The 24,662-nt window shown below is 47.2% G+C and overlaps 5 protein-coding genes across 5 annotated transcripts; 3 read left to right on the forward strand and 2 right to left on the reverse strand.

Annotated features, from left to right (window-relative positions):
- The first annotated feature begins 1,176 nt into the window (after nucleotides 1–1,176).
- LOC118513010 (decaprenyl-diphosphate synthase subunit 2-like) lies at nucleotides 1,177–4,414 on the forward strand. The gene is made up of 4 exons (XM_036058284.1): nucleotides 1,177–1,764; nucleotides 3,237–3,563; nucleotides 3,629–4,041; nucleotides 4,111–4,414. Exons 1-4 carry the CDS (start codon nucleotides 1,412–1,414, stop codon nucleotides 4,380–4,382), a joined length of 1,365 nt encoding a protein of 454 aa, XP_035914177.1. The 5' UTR covers nucleotides 1,177–1,411; the 3' UTR covers nucleotides 4,383–4,414.
- Nucleotides 4,415–5,924: 1,510 nt separating this feature from the next.
- LOC118513011 (decaprenyl-diphosphate synthase subunit 2-like) lies at nucleotides 5,925–8,987 on the forward strand. Its single transcript, XM_036058285.1, has 3 exons — nucleotides 5,925–6,295; nucleotides 7,108–7,847; nucleotides 7,916–8,987. Exons 1-3 carry the CDS (start codon nucleotides 5,961–5,963, stop codon nucleotides 8,185–8,187), a joined length of 1,347 nt encoding a protein of 448 aa, XP_035914178.1. The 5' UTR covers nucleotides 5,925–5,960; the 3' UTR covers nucleotides 8,188–8,987.
- A 71-nt stretch (nucleotides 8,988–9,058) lies between these two features.
- Nucleotides 9,059–10,474, reverse strand: LOC118514460 (sal-like protein 1). Its single transcript, XM_036061377.1, has 2 exons — nucleotides 9,892–10,474; nucleotides 9,059–9,813 (listed from the first exon to the last, which is right to left on the reverse strand). Exons 1-2 carry the CDS (start codon nucleotides 10,472–10,474, stop codon nucleotides 9,062–9,064), a joined length of 1,335 nt encoding a protein of 444 aa, XP_035917270.1. The 3' UTR covers nucleotides 9,059–9,061.
- A 5,051-nt stretch (nucleotides 10,475–15,525) lies between these two features.
- LOC118513012 (endocuticle structural glycoprotein SgAbd-2-like) lies at nucleotides 15,526–16,344 on the reverse strand. Its single transcript, XM_036058286.1, has 2 exons — nucleotides 16,263–16,344; nucleotides 15,526–16,186 (listed from the first exon to the last, which is right to left on the reverse strand). Exons 1-2 carry the CDS (start codon nucleotides 16,269–16,271, stop codon nucleotides 15,755–15,757), a joined length of 441 nt encoding a protein of 146 aa, XP_035914179.1. The 5' UTR covers nucleotides 16,272–16,344; the 3' UTR covers nucleotides 15,526–15,754.
- A 2,984-nt stretch (nucleotides 16,345–19,328) lies between these two features.
- On the forward strand, nucleotides 19,329–20,328 carry LOC118513013 (endocuticle structural glycoprotein SgAbd-2). The gene is made up of 2 exons (XM_036058287.1): nucleotides 19,329–19,439; nucleotides 19,509–20,328. The coding sequence occupies exons 1-2, from the start codon at nucleotides 19,431–19,433 to the stop codon at nucleotides 19,971–19,973; spliced, it is 474 nt and encodes a 157-aa protein (XP_035914180.1). The 5' UTR covers nucleotides 19,329–19,430; the 3' UTR covers nucleotides 19,974–20,328.
- The last annotated feature ends 4,334 nt before the right edge of the window (nucleotides 20,329–24,662 follow it).

The raw sequence follows: 24,662 nt of genomic DNA on the forward strand, positions 1-24,662 counted from the left end.
GTAGGGACAAACAGAGAAGGTTGACGACGGTTACTGATGGTGAGATCATACCGAAGTGCTTGTTTTACATGCTCGGGCTGTAGGCATCGTTCACCACAAGGCCCTCCAATGGGTGTTTGAAGTTAACTTCACGCATCTCAACATGACCACTCCCTTGCGGATATCTCAACGGGGATTGAAGGCTTAGTTTTAGAAACCAACAATGTAGATAGATAACTAGAAGGGAAGCTTGATAATGCTATCAGCTCTGATAGGGAACTTAATCTCTCTCTCTCTCTCTCTCTCTCTCTCTCTCTAAGTGCCCCGCTAGGACCCAATTTTCGCCAGTTCATTCTGGAGGCTTGGACCTTGCTGCATGGACCACTAATCCGCACACATTAATTCCTCCAACCCCACCCGGAGTTTAACCAGAACAGCGGACGGATCGAGGTGGGAAATTAATTTCCCAAAAAAAAATGGAACACGCGCTTCATGCTTTCGTGCATATGCCCGCGCACTACACTGAACTTTCGCCGAAGACTGACCGAATGGCGCGAACGTGCTGCAAGAGAGCAAGAAACACCATCAAAAGCAGTATGTGTGTGTGTGTGATTCGATCGTGGCTGGGATCGAGGACCCCATTGATGAAGATCGTACCATCCCGTTGGGAGTGCAACCGGTGGTGGCCGACATTGAAGTGTGGTGGCCCGGATTGTTGATACAGGTTAGTTTTGCTACCTTTTTTCCGCTTTTTTATAGCTTCCTTCTCCGTTAGGTAGCAAATCGGCAAGGTCTTTCGGGTTCTGTGTAAACATATTGCTGGCCCATTGTATTCGATCCACCACTCGGGGTCCCTCTTTCGCTTCAAAGTGTAAACTAGGTAGGATTGCTTACACTTGGTATATATGAAATGCACATCGAGAAGGTGCACCTCCACCAAAACGATTCAATCCTCGGTTCGGCCTTTTCACTTCAACTTCCAACTCCCACAACGGGGTACGATCGCCCGGGAACGATTGGAGTGTGAAGTGTTGTCCGAAATTTCCCTTCCGCCCGAAGAATTCGGTACACGTACGCACGTTCCACGTGGAAGGGAGCGGGGGGCGGAGGGGTGGCTCGGTGGTGGTGGGGGGGAAGCGATGTAAAGCTACCCAACCAGTTCCACGCGCATCGACCTCTGGTGGAGCCGAAAGCCCAGTTATACGCCGCGGCCACCCCAGTACAGTGCAGGTGTTCGTACCGAGCGGTCGATCGCGTGTGAGTTCCACGAGTTTAGTGTAGTGGTGTGCGTGTGTATGTATGTGTCCAGTGCGTACGCGAGTGTTGAGAGAAATTAAGGAGCGGAGTAGTGTACAAGTAGCACGAATCAATTCATTCCTAAACCTGGAAGTGTTTGCGTTTTGCGCGAAAAGGAAGTGAAACGACGAGTACCATGGCTATGAGCAAAGCGATACGGGTCTGTGGCCATCTTAGGCAGTGGTCCGGCAGTGTTGTACCGTCGCGGAAAGTGCAGCTACACCCCTCCGCTACTCTACTGTACAGTGCCACAGCAGTGTCCCCGGACGTACGGCAGTTTGCCACCAGCAGCGGTCGGCAGGAAAAGTTGGCCACCAAGAGCGTCCAGAAGCATGACTGGAACCGGGCCGTTAGTGAGGCGGAAAAGATTGTCGGCTATCCGACGTCGTTCCTGAGCCTGCGGTGGTTACTGAGCGACGAGATCGCGAACGTGGCTCTGCATCTGCGGAAGCTGGTCGGGAGCAATCATCCACTGCTGAAAACTGCCAAGTAAGCACACTTTCTGTTCCAAGTGGCCTTCTGGTGGATTTCATTTCGATATTTTGACGCTGATGATGATGATGATGATGATGGTGGTGGTAAAGATGTGATGGATGCTGCTAAAAATCTCTCTACCATAAACGATCGTGATCGTGTTTGGAACGCTTTGGAAACTGGAAACGATATTACATCTTCTTACGGCAAAGATGGCGTCCGTAGTTTTTGGTGAAACAATTGGACGCCAAGGGCCACCCCAGTTACGACACTGAGCACGACCGAAACGTGTTCCCAACCTACGGAGAAGGGACAGCTCGAGTTACATCGGATGGTCGTCTCGAGAGCGCTTTTACTCCAAGCGCAAAAACCGGTCCCGTAGTAAAAGGGTCCCAAATTCCCACCCGAATAATCTGTGTCTGTGCCTGCTGCTGTCATTTTCATTGACCGGAATTTGGGGTGGGGTGGGAGACCTTCACCAACATTTCGGTGAAAATAATGCGTTTGGATTACGGTGGGACGGCGCTTGTTTTTGGGTCTCCGGATTTTGGAGTGTGGTCGATATTTCCAACCAAAGCTTGTTTGCTTCAGTTTTAAAATTCAGCTTTGTGGAACACGTTTTTGAATGTTTCTTATGTAAAGTAATGCTATTGTTTGGAATATGAAAGGCAACTTCCTAACGATAAAACTGACCAGAAGGTGTTTGGGCTTTGATAATGAGAATTAAATTAATGCTCTCCCATGAAGAGCTTCTACAGCTAATGAAGTGCTAATGACAAGCAGGTTATAAAAAAAACGTCTCAGAATTAGTGGAAGTTTTTTTCCCGCCATCAAAGTAACTTCAACGAGAGAATACTTTAATTACCTCCTTTTTTCTTCCCAAAATCACTTCTTTTGCTTCTCATTTTTTCCATCGACAAACAATCGTTTTTGGTTTTTGCTCGCGATTGTAACCCATCCATCCATCTAGCCCCTTTTTGCCAGCACAATCAATCAACCTCGATCGACGATGTCTTCTGATGTGTTTAAAGCTCCGCTTTCGTAGCATTATTCAAAGTTTCACCGCGCAGGTGTGGTCAGACCGAAGAAGACCAACACCAACAAGAAGCGACATCGGACGTCTTGAGGCTACAAGACAGGCCGCGGAGAATATAAATTTCTTCGTTAAGCCTCACAAGGACGACCACTTGCTGACTGTCGATCGGTGTTGTTGTGGCGCAGCACAGTAGAAAGCGTCGAAACATGTAACCATCATCATCATCAGCGGGGCGTTGCAATCTTACATGGTCATCCAATCCAAGCTGCGATTGGTATGCAGGCGCGTGATAGCCCTCAAATCACTTCCCGATCTGCTGAATAAAGAGCGAGGGAGAGGGGGATAATAAGACAACGAAAAACAAATAACAGCTTTGTCGCTTTTCTCGGATAGTTTAACAAGGCGGATGTTGTCTGTTTAGTTTAACTAATTTTCGTTTCTCTCTTTGTAGAACTTTGATTTATAACGACAAAAATCAACAGGCATGGGGACTGATCGTGCTGCTCGTGTCGAAAGCGGCCGGACATGTGGCCAACATACCCGACATGGAGCAGGACAAGAGTGCCGGTGTGCTACATTCGCAGCGTGCGCTGGCCGAAGTCACGGAGATGATCCGTACCTCGCATCTCGTGCATCAGGGCATGCTTAATCTGCAGTCGTTCGATAACGCCGGTAATGATCTGAGCGGTGACAGCGATATGATCTTCGGCAACAAGATCGCGCTGCTCGGTGGTGATTATCTGCTTGCGAATGCTTGTCAGCAGGTGGCGACGCTAAGGTAAGCGAAATGGTCTCACCCGATGGCTACCAGGAAATAATCTCAACTCAACATGTCTTCTACAGGAATCAAGACTTGAACATGCTCATTTCGTCCGCGTTCCGAGATCTTGCCGAATCGAACTTTATCGGTGAACGGGATGAACAGAACAACCCGCTGCCAACCAAACCGAGTGCCCTCGCGAAGGAACTGGCAACCGATGTGAACAGTTTGGACGATTTGGGTTTCGGCGATCTGGAGGATAATACCGAACCGATGAAGATTGACGGTGTGGTTGGCAATCCCGAAAAGGAATGGTCACTGCGACACGTGCTCGGCGGTGGTAGTCTGCTGGGGAAGAGCTGTCAGGGAGCGCTAATGCTCGGCGGTCATCCGGAATCGCTGCAGAAGCAGGGCTATCAGTTCGGCAAGCATCTGTCGCTGGCCTGGCAGGCATGCATCGACATGCAACCGTTCCTGTTGCCGAAGCTTCCGATGGGTAAGTTGGGGATAGAATATTTCTATGAAGCATTCGATTATGAATTGGCTCTTCTCTATTTTGAAACAGGTGCTCAGTTCAGCTTGGTGTCCGCCCCGGTACTGTTCCACCTCGAGCACGATACTGATCTGTACGAAGAGATCGAGAAGGGTCGCCGATCGGTCGACAACATCGACTACACCAAAGTCCACCAGGCAGTGCTCGATGGGCCCGGGCTAGAGAAGACAAAAATTCTTCAGCGCAAGCACAGCCTAGCAGCCATGAAGGTGCTGAACGAATTGCCGGCCACAGACGCCCGGAGAGCATTGCAGAATATTATTCTAGCAATGCAAGAGTTGTAAGGGAGATGAGAGTTGAGAGTAGCGAAGAAAATGTACAGTACAGCGTAAGCATACCACGTAAGAAGATTAAGTCCAAAGTGGGTGTAATTGAACAGAACTTCATCACACTCTGCTTCACCTCATGAATTAACTAGAACCGGTAAGTACGTTAATCGTTTAAAAGTCACGTTTTCGCGCGTGATTCAAATGCCATCATGGACTGAAACCAAATTTGAAATTGTTTCCTTCACAGCACACTAGATGGCGCTCCCGCTTCATCGCTTCATTTTCACCGAGCAACGAAAACGCTTAACGCTTGCACTGACAGCTGTCATGTGGCGGATGAAAACAATAATAACAGTGCGTAAATAATCATCACACGCTGTACGGCATACGGTTCAACTTTTGAAAGCAAGGAATTATTACTACCAATTAATTAATTAAACCCGAGTGGATTATCCTTGCAAAATGCGAACGTTCATCATGTTGTGCAAGAGTGTCTCAACAACGGCTTGGTGAAGTGAATATCAGTGCAATTCAATAATTTCAAAACAAATCATTCGCCGAACGAATGGTTGCGCTCTTAAAGCGTTCCGGTAACTGAACCTGTTGCAGAACGGAGAAAATGTGAAAATAGTTGCTCTTTAAATGTTTTCACACAACAGAAGTCGATCGAAAAGTACTACGTGAAAAAATCGTGATCAGGAAAAGCATTTTCATTCCCCGGGGAAAATCTTTCTCCACTTGCGAAGGTGCAAAGAGAAAAGAGGTTACATCATCAAACGTTTTGTTTTGCATCGTTCCCCCTGTGTGTCGTCCGTCGGCGGCTAGGCACCTAAACCCCATCGGATCGTCGTCGGTTTTAAAAGAAAACTGCCGAAAAAAACCTGTTTCTTGCACGGTGGAACCCAGCCCGGCAAGCCTCGAGGGAACCAGAAGATAAAAGTCCGTGCCCGAGCAGTCGGTTGCGTCAGTCGCGTTCGTTCCGCTTTTATGCAAAGTGTCGTCTTCGAGTCGCATCAACTCGGTTGGGATATTGCATAAAAAAAGGTATCCCTTCTTGTGGATCATCATCCAGCACCGCAGGGAAGGATTTACTATAAACCAGCAAGTGTGCACTCTGCCTAAGCAAATTGTGTCCATCCGAGTGGAACGATCAGCTGGAGTGAAGTGAAGTTGAATCGATTTGAGTTTCACTTTTGCAACGACTGGGTGCAACAAGTGGTGGTTGGTGGTGACCGGGTGAGAGATGCGACCAATTGTCCGCACCTGGATGAGCAGAGAGTTAGTGAAAGCCGCCGAAAGCATTGCTGTACGCGCAACATAGGCCCAACCCTCCGTGAGCGGAAAACGTGTGCTTGTGTGTGTGAGTGTGTCTGTGCCGTGACGATATCGCTCCTGGCCAAGATGAGCATCGGAGAGCAGTCGGGTTAGTTCGCAGTTGAGTGTATCGCACATTCGCAGAAGAAAAGCCTGTGCCACTTTCACGCGTGTGTCACATCCGAGCTCACTCCACGGTGTCTGTTGGTGGTTTACGGAAGTTGGTCCACAAGAGATAATCTCCAGTTTAAGTGTATTCCTGATCAAACGGTTGTCGAGATGTCGCTCGCCAGAATCTACGGAATGCAGGCCCGGCTGCGGACACATTTGCAAAGCGGTGTCGTGAAACTGTCCACAAGAGTTCCTCCAGCTCAGCAGCTAGAAAGTGTTCCACGGCGGTACATCGCCTCGGGGCTCGTGCTGCACGACAAGCTAGCACCGAAAGCTGTCCCAAAGCACGACTGGAATCGGGCCGTTAGTGAGGCGGAAAAGATCGTTGGCTATCCGACATCGTTCCTGAGCCTTCGGTGGCTGTTAAGCGATGAAATTGCAAACGTAGCGCTACACCTCAGGAAGCTGGTCGGCAGCAATCATCCACTGCTTCGAACGGCCAAGTAAGTAGCGTCCGAGTAGCTGTGGGCTGTGTGAGCATTATGAAATGTTGTCTTAAACATTCAACATCTGTAACACTTTGCGAAAGATCGACCACCACCGATCGATGGAATGTGGTGGGGCGTCAATATTTGGGACAGGTTTTTCCTCCCGTAGTGCTGTGGCGAGATGCGCGTTAGTCTAGCGTTAGTAAACCGGTTTTTGTGGATAAAAATTTGGCATACGGAGGACACGCATCCCCTAACCCTAACCCAATTGAGGAACAGCGATTTGACGTCATAGGCATTTTGTTTGATGCGTATCAAAGATCGTCTTCTAACGGATCTGATCATTTGCCGGGAATGACGCAAATATATTCTCACGGAGTTCGTAATGAGCGTGAGGTAATAAATGAGCTACTATATTCTTTGGGATTTAGAAAGTTAAAAGAGGAAGTAGTTACAACCATGAACCTATTCAAGGTTTGTTCGGGCGTAATCTAAGCTACTGACAAAATAAGTGCCGCAAAAATACACTCAAAAGTTATTGAACGATCGTCTTCTAATCCAATGTACTTGGCTTTTTGGTGGGCTCATCAACATCACTCGGTCCATGTGGATGTCCTTAAAATCAGGCTGAGTCTCCGAGACTCTTACTTGAAATTTAACCGAACAAAATCTATCCCTTTCGCTCCTTATTTTCTGGCTCTAAGAAGCGCCACCAGACTATTCCATCTCCGAGAGTCTGGAAGGCCTTCCATAGTGCTATCTTCAAATATTGCTCAACGGGCATACTTTACAAAATGCTAATCGAAACTTCTTCATCTTCATTTTAGAATCCTAATCTACAATGGCAAAAACAACATGCAAGCGTGGGGACTGATCGTTCTACTCATCTCGAAAGCGGTCGGACATGCGCCAACCGTACCGGACCTGGAGCAGGACAAAAGTGCCGGCGTGCTTCAATCGCAGCGCGGACTGGCGGAAATTACGGAAATGATTCGTACCGCGCATCTCGTCCACCAGGGGCTGGTCAATCTGCAACCGCTGGACGGTGCCGGCAACGAGCTGGGCAACGATAGCGACACGATCTTCGGCAACAAGATTGCTCTGCTGAGCGGAGACTATCTACTCGGCAATGCTTGCCTACAGCTGGCGGGTCTTCGCAATCAACCACTGATCGAGCTCATCTCGTCGGCCGTGCGTGATTTGGCTGAGTCAAACTTTTTCGGCGAACGAGACCAGCAAAACAATCCACTTCCATCGCGTCCACTAGAATCGCCGGTAGCTGCCGGTAGCAGTGGAACGAATGTGGACCTAAGCTTCGGAGATATGATCGATAATACGCAACCGCTTAGTTTGGCGGGTGTGATGGGCAATCCGGAGAAGGAGTGGGCCCTGCGGCACATACTCGGCGCGGGCAGTTTGCTCGGGAAAAGCTGTCAAGGTGCGATGATGCTGGCGGGACAGCCGGAAGCGCTGCAACGACGAGGTTACATGTTTGGGAAGCATCTTTCCCTGGCGTGGCAGGCCTGTATCGATCTGGAACCGTTCAACAGCGATCAACTTCCATCCGGTAAGATCAGTTGAAAGGGTGACAATCAAAGTGGCTGAAGTTATTAATTTTCCCTCGCTTTCTTTCAGGTGGAAAATTCAGCTTAGTATCCGCACCGGTTCTCTTCCATCTCGATCACGATCCTACGCTGTACAGTGAAATTGAAAAGGGACTAGTTTCGGTCGATAACGTGGACTTTGCCAAGCTACACGCGGAAGTTCTCAAAGGACCCGGCCTCGAGCGGACACGGGCGCTGCAGAAAAAGCACAGCCTAGCGGCGATGGACGTACTGAACGAGTTGCCCCCATCGGATGCACGAACCGCGCTGCAAAACATTATCCTTGCCATGCAGGACATCTAGCGCACGGGTATCGTACGAACGTGCGCTAAACGACGCATCACGACTCCCGTCTTTTCAAGGGCTCTTTTCGTTGGCGCTAGCGGAAAAGAGCTTCGCTGAGGTGGATAGTAGGAGTCGGATGACTGAAGATGACTGTTAGCGAAAAGGAAAAGCTAATGTGCTACTACAGCAAAACGTACCATTCCGTCCAGAGTGTGAATTTTTAGGTGGTTAGAATGTGGAAGAGATGCGCTTTCCGCGTGAGGGAAGCTAGTTAATTGAAAGCTACTTGATAAGAAAAGTAGATGCATCACTCTCACTCCTTGTTAGCTAGAGAACGAATCCTTGTTTCCTGATTTAATGGCATTGTTGCATGAGCGCTAGTATCGTTTAATTTAGTAAAAGTCGGTAGAGCAATGTTGAAGAAAGCATCTGTTAGCAGACAAAGCAGCACAATCCTTGTATAGATTTGTAAAAATTGTAAAACAATCAACCGTAAGGCTTTTGGCGAACACACAATTCAGAGGGGAAAACGGTTAGGGTGAGATAAGTGGATGACGTTGCACACTAGTTAAATGGCGGTTCACTGTTTTTAGCTGTTAGGACAAATCGTACTCGGTCCAGCGGACCTTAATAACGCTAAGTCGGGTTGGGGTTGTGTTTTGTTATGGTTATGTTTCTGTTTCCATCTTTCTCCTTGCTTGCGCGCGATACCATTACCACTGTCGTTTACGCTCGTGCGTGACACATCTTCGTTATAATGTAGTTAACTTAATTTAAAACACTGTTGTTGAAAGGTTGATAAACTTAACAAAACCCAACGAACGTCGGGGGTGTAGTGTCACGATTAGACTAGACTTCCGTTCAGGATGACAAGGGTACGTCCGGCTCTGGCTCAACTATCCACCTGCCGACGTCCACCACTGCTCGTACTTCGCCGCTGTGTAGTATCCGCATGCTCATCATCATCATCATCGTCATCCTCCGAGGTGGTGGATTGATCGATTATCTGCGTGCTATTGTGCCTCGCCTGTAGATGTCGCTGTAGATCCCGCCGGCGGGCCAGCTTCTTCCCGCACAGATTACACTCGTACAGCGAACCATCGTGCTGGCGATGAAGTCGGATGTGCTTGTTGAGGTTGCTCGGATCACCGAAGGGGCGCAGACAGTATTGGCACTTGAGCGGCTTGAAGCCGGTATGCGTCCGGATGTGTATCTTTAGTCCGTACTTGCGCGAATACAACTTCCCACAGTAAATGCACACATGGCCCTGTTTCGAGGATCCCATATTGCTGACGATCGTTTCCAGATGGGCTGCGGTGACGAGATGTGCTCCGGTCGGTTCATCAGCGGCCACAGGTTCTACCGGTGGTGGATGATGGATGCGACGATTTGAAGTCGGAGGTGAAATGTGATCCATTTTCACGACGTGTGCATTAAGCACGGGCCGGAAAGCGGAATTTCGCCACGGTTGGAATTCGTACAGCGGATTGAATGGACCTCCGTAACGCGTGGCGAGGGCTTGATGTAAACGGTGCCAAAGGATCGAGATGGGTTCACGGTTACAGTTGGTCGCGAGATGGATTTTGAGTGGATTGGGATATTCGTACGATTTCTGACACAGGTGGCAAACGTAGCAGTTTTGTCCTGGTGTGGGGAAAAAAAACCAAACCAGAAAGCCATTGTTAGGACGGATTTTGTTTCCTTCAGTTAATGCTTACTTACGTTGAATGTTAATGGGCGTGAGGAAAGGTATCTGCATGTGCGCTATCACGTCCTCCGAGAACCATAGCTTCAGCTCCTCACCGTTGCTCACATCACCGGTGAGCCTCACACGAAGCAGCTGTGTCGTCGTAAGCTCCAACAGTGCATTAAAGCTTCGCACATCACTAGCCAGCCGGATCGAGCGGATCCAGTTGGAGCTTTTCATCGCCGTCGCTGATTCGTTCGTCGTCAGTAGTCCGGTAGAGGATGACTTCCGTATCATAGTCGTGCGAGAACCCGACGATGCACCTATCGTAGAATGGGCTGCCTTCAGACACACCTCCTCCGGTACGTAACCCTTCGAGACGGAATCCATCGGTAGAAAGCCGAGTGCACAAACCGAAGTAGAAGGTGAGGCAGCACGCCTCGGGATCGTACCGGAGGTAGACGACTGTGAGGATAGATCGGCATAACCCTCGTACCCATCGGACATCGGTTCGGGACTAACGTTCAGGTGGAGATCAATTTCCGGCCGAAACTTTCGCACGAACGGTGGAGATCCTTCGACGCCCGGAGTTGGGACAAAGGTGGTCGATGGAAACATTCTCGCTCAGCTGACTCACACGGAACTCGAACTCCAATGCACACTGAATGTCCAACACGAGATGTCCTCAGTACACTGACATCCTTCCACGGGTAGCTACACTTGCACTGAGGAATTCGTCTACCAAAACACAACACACTAAACAAATCCTTTCTAAATCTTCTACAGGACAACCTCTCACGGACACGTGCCGACCCGGTCTGCAGCTCAACACCTCCTGCACGCTATGTTTTATATAGAATCGCAAATCCACAAGGACTCCGACGGCAGGGAGACAGGTTACCGGAGCGCAACTTCAGGATCAGGTGGTACGCTCGCACGGCGACCCTTTGGGTGTCGGGTACCGTGCCTGGTATAGCTTTTTGCCAAACGCATTAGCAAGTGTGGAAAGTACACCCGCTGCCGCCAGCAGGGAGATGTCCTGAATCCTCGCCGAAAGCAACCGGAACAAACCGATCAAACACAGTGGGGTGGGGGTTGCCAAAAACGATGGGAGGGAAACTAATACGAAGTCACTCCAGCCAGCAGCGAGCAGTTGGCGAAGGGTGCAAAACAGCATCCGTGTCGTGCCGGCACAAACAACGGGCGGACGGTGCCGAGCGCGACAAGTGCTAAAAATCTCACGACATTCCGAAGGGTCACGTCCTGGCACGGGCCCGCCCTTACAACACCGCATAATAGTTTTTAAATGAATTGATAAAGATCAGCTCTTCTGGGCGCCTGGGCGCTCCGTGGGCAATCGGCAACCCTCCCGTCCTGACGAACGATGCAATAAAGCCCTCCTCGGCACTCGGTAAATGATCCGATGAAGCAGGGCGCGGAGCGGATGCGGATAAGTTCACCCTTCCTGCACCGAAATGAACTCGCTTCCTGCTGCGGTTAATCGACGGCATGCGCCGGCAGGGCACACTTATGCTCCCTAAATGGCTACAATCCGGACTCCCGTGACCCTTCGCCACACGGCACACGGCAGGACGTCAGAATCATATGTTTTTCGGGCGTCCACTACCCAAGAACCTGTGGCACAACCTGTGGACATCCCTCCTTTTTTCACCACGCCAGAACGGAGAAAAAGCCATTCAGTCAGTTTAGTTGGCCACCCCCTGGCTGTCGGGATTGCTCGGGATTGTTTTTCTTTCGTATGGTACCTCCGATGGTGGTGCGCTTTAAAACGATCCGGTTGAAAGAAAGGGGTTGGTTGGAGGGAGAGCAAGTGCTCGGACGGTCGGACGTTCAATCATCCCGGCGAAAAAAGGAAAGGGGTTTACAGTTTCCCCTTTTGTTTACATTGCATTACGATTCAATTAGGATGCGCGGTACCGTTCGGCTTTATGAGCGGGTTTTTGGGTTGGTTTTGTTTGGCCGCGAGTGCTAGAGAAGGATGGGCTCCAGGGATTAAACAGTTGATTTTTGAGGAGGGAGGTCGGGAAAAAAGACATAAAAAATTATTATGCAACAATAGAACAATTAGGGTTTGAGCAAAGTCCGATCGAGTAAGAGCGAACGATCATTTATTACAGTGTGTTTGTTCAGTGTATTGATGATGTTGTTCTAATCTTTTTTTATTGCAATTTAATGTTTTTGGTTGTAGACTTCCTAATAGTTATAATTTCTTTTATTTTTTTGTTTTTTAGTATGTTTTTTAAATGTTATTTATCATCTATCACTCTCAATGTGTGTTTGCCTTTCATCAATATTAGTTGTTTCTTCCTTCCTTCCTTCCTTGGTGACACTACAACCTCGAGAGATCTCGGCCTGCCATTTCTGGCTTGTTGTGACTTAATTTTACCCGGAGTAAAGTAGTCAACCCTACGTACGGGGTGGTGGTCCAGGTGGGATTTGAACCCCGGTCCTGAGTTGTTTCTATCCAATTTTAATCTGCCTTACTATTCCTTCGTATTCCACACAACTATTTTTCCAGCTTTGGTTGTTTTTTGTTATTTTATTTCTTTTTATTATTTTTTATATTTGAATTTAGTATCTTTCTTTGCTGATGAGGTTTTTATAAATCTGTTTTTATTATTTTTTTAAAGTTATCATTCAATATCTAGAATGCTAAAGGTGCTTGAATTTTTTGAGTCATTTTACTATTGATTTGATGTTGTTTATAGTACATATTAAAGACTGCTTGCAAGAGAACTAGGTTCAACGTCGGGAATAGGTTTCATTGACCTTTTATTTAGGTTTCGCTTTTGGGAGCTTTTTCCATGTTGAAGAGTAGAGTTTATTATTCATTATTTATATTTTTAAAGTTTATGCGTTTATTCAAATTAATAGTTTCAACAGGCGATTTGCATTGGGCAAACCTCAAGCGCAGAAAAATTGAGACAAAAGAAAACATTTCAGCTTATTTGCATCAGATGCTTTCAAAGACCAATTTTGCAGATTTTTTGATAAAAGATCAATCACCGTTTGATCATAACATCCCGCTGCTTGTAATCGCCACAGAACAATCGCGCTGCTCCCTGCAGCAGTCGCACACCTTATCCCGTGCCAACAATCTATGCTGCCCAGGCTCACGTCACGGCCGTGTCAAAGCAAAATTAGATATGAACCAATGAAGTTGAACAAAAAAAAAAACAACCCACCGACTCCCCGACATGATTCATCTTCCTTGCCGAGCTCAAAACCACATTTGTGCGTTTTCATAGCGATCATAATTGTTTCGTCACATGCGTTGCCTGCCTACCGCCGTCCCGTCATCGCCCTCGAGCCGGCGATGCTTCGCCAAAATTGATGCATTGGCTTAATAATAGAAAATCAACTGACCCTAATGACAAAAAAAACAACCTCCATACGAAACAAGAACACGCATGAGGGAAAAGCGTGAAAAGCTCAAATATTATCACTACATTTGCGTTGGGTGGTTAGTTTTTTCTTTCACTCGCCCTCTTTTCTCTCTCTCTCTTTGGGTTGCTGCTCGGGGTAATGTTTTTTCCTGCATGTTTTCACTTTCATCTCATCAGCCATCGCGGGGCTGTAATCTTAACAAGCCCAAACCGGGGGGGTGGATGTCCTCATGTGTGTGTACGTGGTGCAGCGGTTCATGTGAAGCTGCAAATGCAAGTCAAATGCGTGTGAGGTGACGCAAGTGTGTGTAACGCAGCAGGATGATGCCTTTTTCTTGTTCGACCTCGTTTTGCGGACGCACCCAGAACCCTCTAGGTGTCTAGGTGGGGTGGTGACCTGATGGAGGGATGGAGGTGACGTAGCACCATGTCGACCAGATATAATCTCTACAAGCCCGAACCGAACAATACCCGACCTGAAGACCCGCTCCGATACCGACCGACCGACCCGATGGCCAATGAAGTGCGATGGTTGTATCGATAGGGGAGAGATGTGCGTAGATAGGGCGATGAATGAATGAGAGTGATTTCAATGCCCGTCGAAGGGAGGAGCTTAACGAAGCGGATGGAAAATTGCGATAAATTAAGGATGGTGAGGTTCCTGATGTGCTATGGCGATCGGTTTGATACACTCACTGTCGAGGATCGAGTCTTTTTGATATCTAGCCTGGAGCAAGTTTCTTAGGAGAGTCCTTCGTCGGTGCCGTTCCTTCTTGTACCAAGTACCTGTCAGAAAGTGCCTCTATTTAGGCTCCTTGTGGAACATGAGCTCTGCCGGTCAGTTAATAATAAGGCACTTTGTCTTTAATTTTGTTGTAAAACTCTACACTTCTATACGAGATTAGCTTTAAAATTTAAAATAAGTGATAAGATAAATAACGCAATTTGTCACACACAACGCAGTCAACACGAATAAAGAAGAAAAAATACCAAAAAATACTATTAAATTAACTTCAACACCACCGGAACAAACGAATTATGCTACAGAAAGCAACACACCGCACACTGTTGGCCACACCATACCCACAAAAAATAATAATAATCCAAAATCATAACCTCACCGCGACTCGTTGCGCTGCAGAATCATTATTAATGCGGGACAGGCAGAGAACCAAACAGTGACAGTGAAAGGGACATGCTCGAGGATGGATTTAATGTTTGATGTTCCACTATTAGAACGAGATTAGTGATGGATAAGCATGGGACAAGAAGGTACGAAGGGATTGGTGCATGGCGAAAGCTAATTTGTCATGCCCTCGGACAGTATGGATGCGGCGGTTTTCTGATTGCAGTAGGGTTGGACCCTTCGCTGGCGGAAAGTGCGCACGTGCAGATGACACACCCGAGACCGTACCGAGTGACAACCTGCTGCGGGCACCACCTAAACACCATGAGGTTTGTTGGTGTTGCACCAGGGACCAGGGAGTAAGCGGACAGTGACTGAGTGTGTATCGTGAGGGGAGGTTTGAGTCATGTAAGTCGCTTAAAATAAAATTTAGAACTGTTTTTAGAAAAAACTAAAATATAAGATCATCTCAAACAAGAACCTACTGACAGTTAAACAAACGAAGGAAAAATAGGAAGGAAGTTGTATATAAAATATTAAATAGTCTGCTTCGGTCTGCAATATCCTACCACTCAAATATGTTGGAATTCGTAGCGTAGTGTTCAGGAGAATCCAGTAGAGAGGACACTAATGTTTAAAACAGCTCGGCCTGCAGAGATTTCGCAGGATCGTCAACTGAAGGCAGGGACTGTGGACTGCTTTATTACCACAAGGATGTTAGTCGTTAAGGCGATGTTCGAAGGATTTCTAACACGAGGAATGTCCGGATCACTGGCTCTTAAAATGAGACCTTCACGGTTGCCCAATCGGGTCATTCTGTGGTCTTTGCTTCTGGATTCTGCCCCAAATTCTAGATTCCGAGCTTAAAAAGCTGATTCCTTGTTCTTCGTGCTTCCAGATGATGACTCCTGTTGTCCCTTCATAAATTAAACCCAAAGTAAGCCTTACGCAGCTACAGACCATCTTTTACATTGAGGCCTCTTAAGTGATGATACTCTTCGAGCACGATGTGCTAGGCTACGAGAGTATTCCTCACCTATGAACTATTCGGACAGAGCATTCTACTGTGTTCAATATCTAGTTCTACAGGCTGGGAACTAGGAATAACATGTAGACCTTCTTTTTTAAAAATGGAGTTTAGGTTTATTAATTCAATTTAGGTACTCTAGACGCGCTCACTCGATGCCCACAGCAACTCCTGCTGCAGCACCAAGAAAACCGCACCGCGTAATGGATCACAATAGGTTCATAGCCCGGGGGTGGCGGGGACCTGTTTCACTTCCCCCCTCCCCTCTCTCCCACCATTTGCGCACCCGCAAATGTCACACACCCGCCCGTCGGAGAAAACTGCCCGATGGGACGCACTTAGTAGTGCTTGTAGGTCGGCTGCGGGGCGTAGTGTGGCTGAGGTTCCTCGTGATGGGGCTGGCTGGCGGCCTTGGCGTAAGCGTCGACCAGCTCCTTCGGGAGTGGGGGCGGCGTTGGGATGTGCGATCCCTTCGCCTGGAAACCGTGCTCGTCGGCGACGTAGCTCAGGGACACTGGATGACCGTGCGGGTCGGTGTACGAGAAGGAACCGTGGGCAACCTGCACCTCATGGTCCTTGCTGCCACCGTTCTTGACGAATCCCTGCTCCTGGGCGGCGATACCGTTGGCCGACTCGTACCCAAACTTGTAGCTTCCGTCGTGTCCGTGGTACGATTCACTGTGCACGATCTTGATCGGTGCCCCGGTCGGCTGATGGTGGTAATCGCCGATGGCACTGGCCACTGCAAACACTGCGAAAAGGGCTACGAACTGGAAGCACAAGACAGACGGGTCACAACGGATGCTATCACTTGCTGGCACTGCCGGTCACAAAGAACTCGCTTACCATTTTCATCTTGGTGCTGTTACGAAACGGAGCTGCTGAGCTGCTGAGTAGAGCTGGTTTTGCTTTGGATGCTAACTGTGCACTGACGTACCATCGGAACGGTTCGATAGATATTTATAGTGGCCACGGTTGACCATCCGCCCGTGTCCGTGTCGGGCCCCGGGACGGCCACACACGCTGTCAGAAGGTTTGGGTGTGGGATCGCTTCGAACGATTTGCCAAAAAAACAAAACCCCTCCGAGAGCCTACCAGAGATTCCTAGCTCCGGGTCGGAGAAGAAGAAACGCGAACCACGAATCTCCACATATGCTCCACTTGGTGGATGCGGGCGAAACACCCGACGACGAGAAGAGCGCACACGATCGCCCAAGATCGCAGACCCTGGAGGAGACAGAAAGAGCGATCGCTAACGAAACGAAACGAATGGCCGATCCGTCCGAAAAAATAATAGGAACAAACCAGCCTTCCCTGCAACTCGGTGCACTCACGCGCAGTGGCTCGTGTGGGGACGGCCAGCGGCGATTTCGGTGGGCCTGGCTGGGATGCCGGAGGCAGCGCCACTTGGAACGAAATTGAAAGTTATTATTTTATAAAAGACTTTCGTCGCGGCCTGAGATCGCGCCAATTGGGGTGGCCACCGTCGTGTGCGAATTTTTTTCTTTCGTTGTCTATTTCGTCTTTTCGTTTTCAATCAATTTTTGGTGTGCACGCTACTGGCTGTTGCGACAGTGCTGCTGCTGCTGATGATGATGGGTTGGACTGGCAATCGAATAGAATCTAGAGCGATGGTCAGTGTGATTGATTTTCTTCTGCTCCTCTGTCGATCATGTTCAGACTCATTTATTTGTCCATTACTTTGCGGGTTTTTTTTTTTGGCAAGCATTTGTTTCGGCATATGTCCTTTACTTTAATTTTCCTATATGATGTCACATGCCAGTGGCAGCTGACTGACTTATCACGACATTCGTGAATGAAGGGCTCTCTGTTAAGTTGGCTTGACAAAATGGTAGTAACAGTAGCTTAGTCGTCCGTTGGATAGTTGATTTTCGGGTAAAGCTAAGGCAACCGTCCGGCTAGCGTGAGGTTTTCACTTCAGCATGGTTACGAAAAGCATGGCATGCAGAAAATGATCGTCCCACATGGACCGCGAACACATGGAAGAAGAAAGCAGCATGGCAAAGAAAGAACCGCCCGGTTGAAACACACCGGAGAAGAAAAAATGTGTAATTATCCGCAAAACAAATAGGCTGCGGTTTTACTCGCTTTTTTTCTCTCTCTCTCTCTCTGCTCTTTTGGTGGGAAATTTATGAAATCACATGCCTTGAAAGATGTTGGCGAAAAATCTGTGGTGTCTACTTTGGTTGATTGACACGCCGCGCTAACCTTGTCGGGTGAGATGCAATACCTATGTGGCTAATGTGACTTGATATCATGTGAAATTGGTGCATGTTTTTAGTAAAATTTTCTGTCACGTATTGTAAAACTTGAACATTTATCTTATCCTATGCTTGTTATCTTTCTGGAGATAATGCGTGAATTTGAAAATAATTTTGAAGAGCCGATGTTCAGAGTTCCAATGCGGGTGATCAATATCTCAAGATCATAGGATCAAAAGGGTATCAAAATCCTCGGAATAAAGGCATCAAGCTCTCATGCTCTTATTCATAGTTCTTTGATAAAAAAAAACAAAACATACAGATATTAACCTTACCCGATCCTCACACGGGGTTCAAATCCCATCCAGACCGCCTCCATGTACGCTGGACTGACTATCCAACTACGGGTAAGGTTAAGTCGCAGAAAGCCAGAAATGGCAGGCCGAGACCTTACGGCGTTGTAGTACAATGAAGAAGAAGAAGAAAAAGATCTTACTGACTTGAAGTCGACCATCTAATACTGAACAGTTCCTTTACCATGTCTTTCGTTGTATTGCGGTCTATTTCACATCAGAGCTCAGGTCAAACGCTCGAAACGCTTTTTATATTTATCCACAGTTTTCCTCCGGTTCGCTTCGCCTCTAATATAAGCGTTAGACATCTAATTTATCTGGAACTGCATGTAACTGAGCACAACCTACGTGTCTTGAATGTTTGGTGTTGCCTTGATGCACTTGAATTTCCTAGGTTTCATCTTGCCTTTCCGAGATCAAGATCATCCTTAGAATCCGGAATGAGTTTTCTTCGTCAGTGATGTGATAAAGTATTCTTATCTCTTTTTCCCTTCGAAGTAGAATTATTAATATGTTGAAAACTCGATTCATCAACTCAAAAAGTTAATGTTGATGAAGTTACTAGCTCTCAATCCTAGAGACATCTATCGGGAAATGACGGAAGCGCAGTTGTACACCGCCATCATTACATTGAATTACTAGCTAGACTCTTCTTCGTCTAGCTCGCACGAAACCTTATAATCATCATTCGCACTTTTTCCACACTCTCCTTCAAACGGTGAAAGCAGCCAACACGTGAACCTCGGTTCTTGTTCTTATTCCACGTGACTCTCTCGGATAATGGATCAATTTGCCATGCACCGCCGAAAAGCCCCATTTCTTTCGCTCGACTGTTGCATTTGGCTTTCCGTTGCATCCTTTCCGCGGTTTTTTTTTTGCGTAGCTTCGTTCAACGAATTTTCACCCCTAGCGAATGTGCCGCCTCTTTACACACTCTCATTCGCTTCCCCATTGTTACGATCGCGCGGCGCACCGACTGTTCTCCCCGTGCCGGCTAGTGTTTACACAATTTCCATAGGCAAATAAAATGGAAACGAATTGATGTGCGAACAGAAATACACCCAACTTACAACCAAAAAAAGTATCATAAAGGCATGCAGTACTGTTGGTGGAGCGGTTCCGCTGCTGGGCTCCCAATACGGTTCGATCGCTCGCATAACATCTATTTATCAGGTGGCGATGCGATGCTCTCATTATCATCCCCCGAAGGTGTACGAAGGAGAGTATGAGAGAGAGGGAAGGAGGGAGAGGCGGAATCATCACCGGCCCAGCATCCGGGCAGCATCCTCCCAGCGTGCCAGCGTGTGGCGTGGCCTCCGGTATAAAAAGAACTACCCGATTTCGGAAGGCCATCAGTTCCATCGCAGCAATCGCAGTGTAAAGGAGTAGCAACAGTCGTCCAAGTCAAGTGTTTCTTTCAAGAGCCAGTTCCAACCAACATGAAGATGGTAAGTTACTTCCCGGAGCTTCCTGGGAGAGTGTTTGATGCTTAACACTCGATTCGTTCCCTTTTGCAGTACGTCGTCGCCTCGCTGGGAATGCTGCTGGTTGCTTCGGCCATGGTTGCCGCCGACCAGTACCATCACGCCCCGGAGTATGAGCATGCACCGGCCAAGCACATCCCGATCGTGCACAGCGAATCGTACAGCAGCCACGATGGTAGCTACAAGTTTGCGTATGAATCGGGCAACGGAATCACTGCCCAGGAGGAAGGATTCGTCAAGAACGCAGGCCAGAAGGACCACGAGGTGCAGGTTGCCCACGGTTCGTACTCGTACACCGATCCCCATGGTGTGCCGGTGTCCCTGAGCTACGTTGCCGATGAGAATGGATTCCAGGTGCAGGGATCGCACGTCCCAACTCCGCCGCCGGTCCCGAAGGAGCTGGTCGACGCTTACGCTAAGGCCGCCAGCCAGCCCCAGAGCCATGATGAGCCGGAGTATGCTCAGCCTGCCCAGGGCCACGGATACAGCGCTTACTAAGGCGGAGAGTGCCTAAGCTGAGGGTGCCAACAGTGGTGGCATTCCCTTTTTCGAAGAGGCTGAGCCAGTAGGATGGCAAAACAGTAATCTCAAAGCAATACTGACTGACTTAGTGGTCTGGCAAACTTTGCTGATTTGCTGATGTACCCAAATATATGTGATATAAAACATTTTTAAAGAAAAATTTAACAAATTTGGTTTATTTTTTATTATTTATTTTTCTTATTTTTATTAATTTTTAAAATGTTAATTACACCTCATACCTACTCTAAAAATAGGTAAATTGTCTATAAAAGCCTAGCAAATTTATTAAAACAATTTTTTAACTCTGCAAAATGCTTCAAAATGACCTACATGTTATGACTGTTTTATTTACTTCCTTCTTTGCAAGTGCGCCACTATTTCTTCGTGTGGTTACGTTACATAAATAATTGCTAAAAAATTTTTAGGAAAATAATTACGATACAAAATTATACTAATTTGCCGCCAGAGCACGTAAAACTATGCCTCGTGTTGCGTGACGCAATCGACCCGAGCACGGGTGCCATTTGGCCGAAAACGAAATCGAGAGTAGCGTTGAGCTGTGCCGAGACGGAAAGACAGAGCGAGAAGAGGAGCCGAATGATCGCGGGTAAAAGTGAAATGCAATTGGTTCAAGTCTAATTTGATAGAAAATTGGACACACATTCGGCCGAAACACACGTGAAAATGCAAGTGCATTAGCAAGCGAAACAAGAGTCTTCTCTTGAGAAACATGTAAAAGGCTGGTGCATTGGCTATTTTGAGACTCTAACAGGGTCGACCACGGTGGGTGGTTACATTTGCTTTTCAAGTTTTCTCGTGGTCGAAGCAAGATTAAATTTATTTAAAATGAAATAATTGACATAACCCAAATGCATCCGATAAGCAACCAACCATCCATCGACCATATAGTATACCAACGAACCTAATGATGCATTTAATTGCTTCTTCCTTGATTGATCATCACAAAAAATATTTATTGTTACCCCACAAAGCCAACCAGCCCACGGAGAAAGGGAACTGCCGATGATGACGATGATGCGGTGTAAAATGTCTGAGTATTGTTTTAATAGCACATCCGTATACCACCGGTGCTGTTAAATGCTTTGATTTGATTGAAAAGTTACCACCGCAACGAGACAGCCGTCATCAACACACTCGAGCCACACTCGCCGTCACGATGGTACGATGGCACCACGAGCAACCTCAAGGTTGGTTGCGATTGCGATGTTTCGCCTGTTGGGGCGGACGGAAGTGTGCCCCGTTTGTTGATCGATGGGTTCGTCGCTTGGTGCCGTGAGTGCGCGTGAGTCTCTTTTCCTTTAGTGCCGCCAGTGTTGATACTTTCGCTTGTGTGAGTGTGTTCCTTTTTTCAGCAAATGCTTCAATCGATGATGGATTACCTCATCGATGTTGGGCGATAGCGAAATGCTACAGTGGATGAACTGAAGGCAGATGCAGCTTGACAAGATTGGTTATTCCATGTAGCAAGTAAAAATGGACGGGAGGTTGTTTGCATAAATAGAAGCTCATTATAAGCGGGGAACAGGAAGTTTGCTGAGGAAGTAGCTATGAAATAACAATAGTTTGATAAATTGTTAGTGTCACAACAAGCTTAATTTGATCGAGGATAAGGAATCAAAATAAGCCATATTCCCTATTGCTTTTCCCAGATCTTACCTATTCCAATGATTCACGCATTGTTCTGCTTTATTCCAACTCCCTCAAAGACACTTCAGCGTAATCGATCCGCTTGTCTGCGAAACTAGATAATTTTCTTCCAAAAACCCCACTTGTGCTTTATCCCTCCCTTGCTGACTGAAAGAGTAATAATCATTCATTTTGTTCATCCTGCACAAAAGATTTCCCCTTTTTCCTGTGTGCATTTCAAAGGAACCGATTTGATTCGATTGCTTCGCTAGATTTCCGGTACGATCCGATAGGAATGCTGAAACGAAACCAAGTACTCAAGTGCTTTATTAACAAACAAAATTTAGCTGCGTGCCCGGTTCTGCTTCTGCATTTTTAAGCAATCGATGGTAGATTTGCATCACCATTGGTGTCCCTGGATAATCTCGTCCCGCAACCTTCCAGCACCAAACCAGTAACACCAACCAACTCCCATGTACTTGGACAACCTGGATCGTTCAACACACATGCGCCAGTTCCCATGCGCTGCTTCCGGGGTTTATTTTTGGGCCGCAGCAAGTCCACAAATGTGCAGTTCCACGAAGGTTTTCAGCAAACAGCGTAGAAATGCACCACCCGCAGGCGCACAGACCGGGGTCCGTCCGGTCAACCCCACGAAAAGTGCCCGATGAGAACCGATCATATGTTTTTGCTACTTCACAACGCAACACAACAAATCGCTTTCACCTCATCGCTTTTGTTTGCTGTGTTTGTTAGCAGGGAGAGAGAGAGAGGGAATGGGAGGGAGGGAGAAAGAGAGAGCGAGAGAAGTTCGCGGAGCGAAATCTACCCTTCACGCTAAAATCCCGGCTAGTGGTGTTTATTTTAGAACCGAGACGAACATGCAGGTGTTACCGTGGCTAAATCCTTAAAATGCTAAAACCACCATTCCAGCCGAGCGCTGTCTCTATCTGTCTCTATCGCCCTTTTGCTTGTGTCGGTAGCGAGTCCTTGCAGCAGCCGGTGCAGCCGGTCGTTCCCCTGGTAGTGCACGGCTTGCAATAATAAAACGATTTTCCCGTTCACCCTCCACAAGTGCCGTGATTGAATGTTTGAATAGGATGTCCTGTTGGCTGTAGGGCGCATCGAACAGCCCGAATGGAACGCAACACTCCTACCATCGCTCACTTTCAGCACATGAAAGCACCGTAAGCCACATCTCGGTATCGCTTCACACTCGGGAAAGCTGGAAACAGGACCGGTTGCTCGGGTTGGTCGTTCAGTTGGTCAGGGGCTAGAGTTTTTGGTGTCGAACATAAATTTAGGGGGAAAAAGCGCTGAACGGACCCGATGCAGCAGAAGTTAATTCCCCGTAACCACACACCACTAATACGGTGGCAGTACCATGCGACAGCGAGTAAAATTCATCATGCGTTTTGAGTATGGTCGCGGGACGGAGTGCATAAATTAAAATTATTCCCCGTGGTACGGTGAAGCGAAATTAACCCACAACGCAATGATTGTTTAATTTTTTAATATGATTGTGTTGCGCTTCATTTAATGTAATGGAATATTAATTTATTTGGAATGCTTGAAGGTACGCTGTGGCATGATTCATTCGTCGGGGTGGTACATCAAGCGACAGGTTCGTCGCTTGCTTTAACGTTGAAGACGCTCGTTCGAATGGGTTGCTTGGATGCTGCGGCGAAGATCAACGCCTTAAGGTATGCAATCGGCAGAGCACTCTCACTTTCGTTCGCATTTCTGAGTGAGCCGAACGAAAGTGAAGGTGAATTGTGAAGGAGGAAAGATTTATTCATGAGACATGATGAACATTTTAACCAATCGCAATATGTTGCTTAAAATATTTCTTATAATTTTACTTAAAGATCTAAAACACCGCTAGAGGAAATAAAAGAGAAAAATTCAAATGTAATAGTATCATCAATGCTTTAAAATCACCTGCACATAACACCCAAAGGTATACGGTCTCTCAAAACAGCCCCGTTTATGAGAAATTTTATGCCACCTGCTCTTTAAAAGGCAAACCCGACAAGCATCGAATTTGCTTTCATCAAACACCAATGTTTACCCATTCATCAGTAAACCGTTGCTTCCAAACACCGTATGGCAAAAAAAGGTGTTTGATGAGTGGACGTTGTAATCAAAACCGGTGGCATCAAGCATTAAAAGCTTCATCAGTTTGACCCTTTTACCCTGTTGACCGGCAGCCCTGTCTCGTCGATAGAGGAGGGAGTATCATCGGCACAGTTTCGTTGATTGAACCAGCGTCGGAGCATAATCTTATCATACGTATGAATACAGCAGACGGTAGCGGTAACACATTATGTACCATCTTGATGCCGAAAAGGCACCCGGTGGGCGCGAGGATAACTGGTTGGTTTCTTGCAATTTTCCACTTGAATCTGTGCGGTTAAGTGCTGGAACCGTTTGACATTTAAAGTCGCGGTTAGGGAGATTCACTAGTGCACGTGCGCGGTACTCTACGAGCACAGGGGAGCATCGATCACACGCGACGGTGTGTTGATGTGTTAGCTCTCAGCCCTTGATAGTGGCTTCGTTTTTTGTTTAATTGATGCTAGATGTTGCTTTAAAAAAAAACTAAGTTAAATCCAGTTTAAGTTGATTGCAATCCATAACTATTCACGTGTTGTAATTAAACAGAAGTGTCCTGAGACAATCGTAATGCTTTTGACACAATAATGACGAAGCGAGAATGGAACTCCATTCGCATCCGTATGATAAACTTCATGTCAAGTTGAATAAAGTGAGTGCAAAACGTGGCAAAACAGTGATTAGCTTCCATAATCCATCAGCTCGAACTGGAGACGAAACTGATGTCCACTCTTCGAATCATCTACACGTGCTTCGATGTTCGTCGACGACGACTCGGTGAAGGATTAGTGAGCTACTGAATATTCACTTAGCCAGTGAATACATTTTCGAATCCGATTTATTCCGATAAATAGCGCAGATGGGTTGTGTAAGCAAACCAGTTTAATTCCTAAATTTCATTCT

Source organism: Anopheles stephensi, chromosome 3 (assembly GCF_013141755.1).
Source record: "Anopheles stephensi strain Indian chromosome 3, UCI_ANSTEP_V1.0, whole genome shotgun sequence".
NCBI lineage: Eukaryota > Metazoa > Arthropoda > Insecta > Diptera > Culicidae > Anopheles > Anopheles stephensi.

Coding starts and splice junctions, on each gene's coding strand:
- LOC118514460 (XM_036061377.1), bottom strand. CDS start 10,474: ATGTTTCCATCGACCACCTTTGTCCCAACTCCGGGCGTCGAAGGATCT. Junction 9,814..9,891: donor CACGCCCATTAACATTCAAC/GTAAGTAAGCAT, acceptor TCCCCACACCAG/GACAAAACTGCTACGTTTGC.
- LOC118513010 (XM_036058284.1), top strand. CDS start 1,412: ATGGCTATGAGCAAAGCGATACGGGTCTGTGGCCATCTTAGGCAGTGG. Junction 1,765..3,236: donor CCACTGCTGAAAACTGCCAA/GTAAGCACACTT, acceptor CTCTCTTTGTAG/AACTTTGATTTATAACGACA. Junction 3,564..3,628: donor CAGCAGGTGGCGACGCTAAG/GTAAGCGAAATG, acceptor TGTCTTCTACAG/GAATCAAGACTTGAACATGC.
- LOC118513011 (XM_036058285.1), top strand. CDS start 5,961: ATGTCGCTCGCCAGAATCTACGGAATGCAGGCCCGGCTGCGGACACAT. Junction 6,296..7,107: donor CCACTGCTTCGAACGGCCAA/GTAAGTAGCGTC, acceptor TCTTCATTTTAG/AATCCTAATCTACAATGGCA. Junction 7,848..7,915: donor CAGCGATCAACTTCCATCCG/GTAAGATCAGTT, acceptor GCTTTCTTTCAG/GTGGAAAATTCAGCTTAGTA.